Below are 6,807 nucleotides of genomic sequence, written 5' to 3' on the forward strand. Positions count from 1 at the left end.
GTGATCTGTTCCCAATTTTTAGACACAACGCTCAATTTGACGTGCAAAGGAACGCAAACGCAGACAGAAGAATGATGAGCTATATTGCTTTGCTTATATTTTTCGACATTGTACTTGTTTTCAAATAACCTAGAGCTGAGGCAACTGCCCATATGGCCTATGAGGAGTTTACAGCAATACTGCGACGTTCAGCAATGTGTACGACGTTCATTGCGTACTATAGTTTCATGCTTACTAATGCTGCATCTTGTTTCTCTTCGGGTCAGTGATCCTGCATTGGCCCGAATCGTTTGAATTGAAGCAGCCTTTCAATAGTTCTTCGTAAAGAAAATAAATTTCTGCGCATAATGTCATTATCAGTCCCTTGTAATGTGTCGTTGCTATAAATTCTAGGTTTCTGCATAAGTAAATCAGTTGGAAGTCGTCGCACTCGTTTGTCTACGCGTGTTCGCCCGTCGTTTTTTTTTTGCACTGCTATATTACGATTGTGAACAGCCAACTAGTCCAGCTTACTGCCGCGCTCTTTTCCGTAACGACCAAGTGTTAAATAAACCATGTTTGTTTCTATGTAAATGTTTACGGCCAGCTCGCTGCCCACCTCGCGTTCCCGTTTGTGTCCTGTAGCTTGAGGAATTCGGCGAATCGAAGGTTGTTCGCCGATGGTTCCCCGGTCGGCGCCGTCAGGGTCAGGCAACAGAGCAACACGGCCGAGCAAAGGTGCAGCGGCAAATGGTGCGACTTGAACCTCGAGTCGCTGCCGTTGTAGGCGCACCACAAGTTCTTCTTGACTTCGGACGCACTTCCCTGGTGGACATCAAATCGAGACCGGGTCGTCGGCACCTGCAGCAAATGTCCTCAACGAGCTGTGCTTGGGGTATGACAAATTGAAACATTCATACTCATGGCTACAGTGTTCTATTATAGTTGAATAAAGTTTATTCTCTAATAAAGTTTATTCTCTCTCTTCTATTATAGTTCACTGTACCCATGGCCTCTGATTTCGAATTTAGCTAACTGAACCTAACTTTCGTTGCAACAAATTTGCGATGTCAGATTCGGATTTTTTACTACATATATATATATATATATATATACTGCAGTCCACAGTCCAATCAGGAGAGAGAGTCCAATCAGGAGGAGTCCAATCAGTGAACATAGTGAAAGAAGCAAACAGGTTGTAATAACCATTACTACTCAAAACAAGTACGCATTAACAAGGATGGTCAGATATGCACTTCTGGAAAATATTGCACAAATAGTAGAAACGATACAGCGGGAAGCCATGTTATGACGGGGTTTTGTTGGTTAGTTGGCACGACTTCATAGCGTAAAATGTACTGCTTACGGGGTGGACTTCAGAATATCCCTGTCATATAAAGGGAAAACGGACGCAGGCCCTGCGAGCAAATCTCGCACAAAGATTTATATCATCGTATTGCGCTAAGTTTGAGCATATGGGAAAAACACGATAGCAAAAGAGGACATGACAGGATACAAGATGAGCGCTAAATTTCTTTCCTTAATTCATTACAATGCACCAACTTTCCCAGTCTGCAGCGCATGTCAATCTTTCCCGAGTTCGGCAAAACTCGGTATCTTTTCAAGCTCTGGCGACACTCCCTTTCGAACGAGAAAGCAGTACGGAAAGATGAATTTTAACCCTTAGCGTGGGCTGAGTTTAATTCGTTTCAATAAAATGCGGCGACTTATCAAAGGTGGTCGACAAAGCTTGGTGGTGTCTCTTTAAAAGAAGTGCAGTAGCATTGCCAGAAGCGCACCAGTTCCGTGCCCCCTCCCTCCAAATTCGTTTTCGCCGTGGCGTACATATGAAATGATCATTTGCCTGCAAAAAACAAACAAACAAGAAAATGCCTAAACTCCGGAACAATATTCATTTCATTTGTTTGTCGTTTCCCTTATAGTGTAGAAGTACACACTTGCAAGATAAGTAACTAAATTTTACTGACGATATTTTTTTTCGGCACGGGCAGTTTAAATTCATTTTCGAGTTTTTAGTGTCTGCACTAAATATCCTTTAGAATAATCAGCATCTAAGATTAGATCCATGGATCTAATCTAATCCGGTGTTGTAATGTGCTTGACTGCAGCCAAGCACATTACAACACCGTGGCCATATATTTGATTGCCAAGGCCATGTGTTTAATCCTCATGGTCCGCTAAGGTAATTTCATGTCCCGTCCTAGCGATATTTTCGAATTTCTGTATGTACCTAACAACACGCATCGACACACTTTTTTCAGTTCATCTCAGGCGGAGGTGGCGGGACTCTGTGTGCAGTTTCTGAGTTATTCGGCTTTCACCAGGCGTAGTCGTCATAACTTTAGTTCCCCAGTCTCGTGAACACATGCACGAATGAGAGAGGGTCTCGATATCGTGAGAATTACCAGTTTACGGCCGGAGTGCGAAGCCGGTGCCGTGCCGTACCGTGGTGACTCCCGCCGCAGCTGCAAGCGATTCCAGGCAGAGGTCACGGCGGCCGATTTGCGCAAGCGGGGCGTCGACTTGGTTTGCTCTACAACTTTAGAACGAACCGCAGATGTCACGGTACTGAAAACCGCAGATGTCACGGTTCTGGGAGGCAAGTGGAGAGTGCTCATTGTGAATTCAGGGTGAACGTACACAAGCAGACGAGGCGCAGGGAGTGGTGGCAGCATAGTTCTTGCATGCCCCCCCTCCCCCACAGGGCCCATCTTTGCCATATGGCCCTAGTGGGTACGTGTTCCTGAAGCTAAAGTTACAGCACAAACGAAGATATGCTCCATAAAAATTAAAAAAATGGAACTCAAAATTTCACCGTGCACAGCACGCTCGCGGCTTACGTGACTGGCCCTAGAAGCTTACCACATAATAAAGAGCTTAACCCGTTCAACTGTGTATCAGTGGCACTTTTTATCGTGAACCCATCTGAATACGGCTTCATCCCTTCACATATCCAATACACTGACTTTGTTTCACTCTTGTTTTAGAGTTATGGCTATGTGCGCGTGTACGGTAAGGTTGCCCTGGACATATATATGCATTGACTTGTAAAGGCATAAAGCAGTTGATAGCACGTGTGAGCTGTGTCTTCTTTGTGGGTCATCTTGTGTGCCTGCACTATAGCCTCAGGATCCCCAACGCATATGTTCCCTCCATTCTTGCCTGCCCCCCCCCCCCCTTGCCGCGAATGCAGCTTGTCATGGGCGTTGTGAGCGCAAACACAGAGACGAAATGCGTGACCGCCCCGCCGCGGTGGTCTAGTGGCTAAGGTACTCGGCTACAGACCCGCAGGTCGCGGGTTCGATTCCCGGCTGCGGCGGCTGCATTTCCGATGGAGGCGGAAATGTTGTAGGCCCGTGTGCTCAGATTTGGGCGCACGTTAAAGAACCCCAGGTGGTCAAAATTACCGGAGCCCTCCACTACGGCGTCTCTCATAATCATATGGTGGTTTTGGGACGTTAAACCCCACAAATCATCAAATGCGTGACCCACGACGCTGGAAATCTAGTAGATTGCAATTGGCACTAAATAGCATCAACTGGTTCCAGCTAGTCCCATGTGTATCACTTCCAGCAAATGAAGCAACTGGTTCCATCTACAAGCCAACTGGAGCCACGACCACTAGTACTGGAAGTAGTTGGAACCCACTTGGGGCTCAACTAACATGGTTCTACATACAGGCCACTTTGCTTGCAGATGGGCTCTAACTGGAACCGTATTAACAAGAGTACACATCTTGAAAACAGCGCAGCGACACGAGGCAGAAGAAAGATACAACGCGGTGGCTGCTTCATGCACATACCCTACAGTGTCTACGGTCTCGTTAGCCACCACTTCGAAGGCTAAGACCCCACTGTCCGGAGGAATAGGATAGTCACTCATGTGACTCGGCGGCGGCCGGACCAAGGTGTCGGCAGAGTGATCCTCCGTGACGTGCATCAGTACCATGGCGAGCCAGGAGAGTAAGAGCAGCAGAAAGAAGATTCCAGACGTCACCTGCTGACGACGGCTGCCCAGGTACAGAGGCCGCCCGTCTTCGACAACGTCTTGCGGAGCGGGCGGCTTCGAGGGTGACACTGCCGTCGGCAGTCCGCACTTGTTGCTAAGCTCCGACGAAGGTGGTATACGTGGCTCTGCCATCGTTGCCTCTCCTTGAAGATAGGTCGTTGAAGATGGCTGACACGCGGCCATTTTGTTCTTGTTCTTGTTCACCTATTAGCTGTGGCACACAGCCACTGAGGGGGATTGATTATGATTATGATGATGATTCCCGAAAGAATGGCAGAACCCACCACGAGAGATCGGCCACGAAAGGTGCGGCAGTGGTTTAGCTAATGTTTATACGGTAGGCTTGATCATGAACTAGTAGGAGACGAGAGGGCAACCCCCCCCCCCCAAAAAAAAAAAACCTGCAAACTAGTAAATATTTAGGTTTGAGATTTATAGCGTGATTATAATACAATAGAATAATTTTGCGGTTGTCTACTGAACAATAATAAATGTTACGTCCTTTTGTATAGATGAAAATACTGTGTGTGCCTTTTGTAGTGAAACGCCGCGGCTTTTAATCCACGAACTCGATATGGTAACATGTCCTGGCGCCCGATGCCAATATACACTTGTACCAAGCAGTATTACTTCGACATTAGATGTTTCTTTGTGAAGTATCCATGATGCATGTGCGTAAAGCATGAAAGTTATTTTCACTGCATTTCCAAGCAGACGCGTGGCTGTTTGGCAGACCTGTTGGCCACGCAAACAGCCTGGGCTCGATCCTCACTCGGAACCAGGATCGTCATTTGACCCCGGGAATGCTTATTTTTATTCTATTTTTGGACCTTTCTCGATTTATCGCCCACGGAATTAGGATGATTTCTCACTCATGATCAACGACGCCAACACCGAAATTTCTTGCGAAACAATCTTTTAAAGCTACGGCGTTAATATTTCTAAACAAGGAGGCGAGCGGGAGAGAATACAGATGAAAGAAACACAGTTCTTATTGAGGATATAAAACAATTTGTCTGGTTATGATAAATCGTGGTGTTTGAACGCACAAAACGTTGTTCAGTTTATCAAACACAAACGAAGTTTAGCCAGCTATTAGTTACACGCCGTCAAAACCATCTGCGAACAGCGACTTAACCACCACCACCACCATCATCATCATCGTCGTCGTCGTCGTCATTTCGAGCATCACCATCAATTAGTGCTAGTTACCATTTTACTTACTCAAGTGGTCATCTGACCTTCATGACACCGGCAGCATTTCAGACGAAACAGGCTTGCCCTAGAAGAGCTTAGCTGATAGCAGTGTGGAAGGTGTCAGTCATTAGGGCTTCAAATGATGTTGCAGCTTCAACATATGGCTTACGCCTTCCACGGATAATGACAATTATGATGATGACTTACAGAACTGACCCACGCCCACCCTGAAGGATTGGGTGATAGGCCGCGACACGTGGTTTGCAAAGTTTATGTCAACGTCCCTGATGTCATTTCACAACATGCCAGAGGCGCATAAAAAGGCGAGACACGTGGTTTAGAAAGGCGAGACACGTCGCGTGTAATCTGACAAGCTTTCATGCCGAACAGTTAGCTGTGTAATTGGGATACGTCCACAAATCCAAGTGCAGATACGTAGGTTTCCGTACGCACGCGCACTAGCCGTGGCGACGATGATGTAGAAGAAGACAGCGCGTGCTGAAGTCCGGTCCGCCCGTTTCGCAGGTCCCGCCAGCCAGAAAGGTCACGTCGAAGCGGCCGCATAACCACGAGTCAGGTGCGTTTTCTCGTATACGTACTTAAAAAGAAGTCAGTCCTGTGAGTGCAACTCCGTTAGCTATGTCCTGTCCGTACGTTCGCACAGCTTTGTCGGATCACCTTCGGTGGCGCAAACGGCCACTTAACGTCACAAAAACAGCCGAGCGATTGTCCCAAACACATTTACGGAACAGTAATTTACGCTCACGTACAATCACTCAAACACAACACGCACCTACGAACGCGAATCGACCACGTAACAATACACAAAATGCTGAGAGTATACGATGTTAAATTGAAAAAAAAAATATCTCCAACGCGATATATTGGAAGACGCTTAGGCTTCTTAAACTGAAGCCCTTTAGCGTTACTCTACGCTCAGTCTCTGAAGCGAAGTGCTCCCTATACGTGCCTACAATTACGCGCACCTGCGTAGCTAGCCTAGCGGTGAGCTTTGTTAATTCTGTATCTGATGATGCAGATGTATATGAATTATCATGTAGGATTCTTTTACATCGATTGGGCGACTAGCTTTTAACCATTCGCTCGGTACATAATGCACTGACTTGATTTGGCGCTTGGAGTGATTCCGCGGCTATATTAACGTGCCTCCTCAACCGATGTGACGGCTGTGTCACCATGTCCACAGTGCCACGGCGCATGTGCTCCTCTGGCGGGAAATTTGAAAACGTTGTAGTAGGGTCTCCACACCCCCTTCGATATCGGAGGCTTTTATCACGATCCTAGTTGGGCCTCCCCGCTAAGCACAGACTCCTTATCAAAACGGCAAAGGGCAGCACCGGAAAATGAAGAAAGCGTGTTGACGAAGCCTTAAACATTTTCGGTGTTTTTCCGAGGCAGCTTTTTTTTTTTTCAGCGCTTTTCCTTTGATACGAGCTCTCCCGTTACTATGGACGCTGACTATTGCTTTAGCGCAATTAATTGTGCACCAGAGCTACGCGAATGACGGGGTCATACCACCTTGTCCCCTGTTGGTGTTAGCCATCCCGTGTGATGAGAATTAGGACAATGTATGAAACACGC

General features: G+C 46.8%; 1 protein-coding gene across 1 annotated transcript in view; it reads right to left on the reverse strand.

The window, feature by feature from the left end:
• LOC142772165 (uncharacterized) overlaps window positions 1-4,140 on the reverse strand; it is a 30,716-nt gene extending 26,576 nt beyond the window's left edge. The window contains exons 1-3 of the mRNA XM_075874313.1: window positions 3,803-4,140; window positions 2,406-2,592; window positions 599-840 (exon numbers count right to left, since the gene is read on the reverse strand). Coding sequence (XP_075730428.1) covers window positions 599-840; window positions 2,406-2,592; window positions 3,803-4,140 — 767 coding nt within the window. The remainder of the gene's footprint in view (window positions 1-598; window positions 841-2,405; window positions 2,593-3,802) is intronic.
• Window positions 4,141-6,807: the final 2,667 nt, after the last annotated feature.

The sequence above is a fragment of the Rhipicephalus microplus genome, chromosome 9 (assembly GCF_043290135.1).
Source record: "Rhipicephalus microplus isolate Deutch F79 chromosome 9, USDA_Rmic, whole genome shotgun sequence".
Taxonomy (NCBI): domain Eukaryota; kingdom Metazoa; phylum Arthropoda; class Arachnida; order Ixodida; family Ixodidae; genus Rhipicephalus; species Rhipicephalus microplus.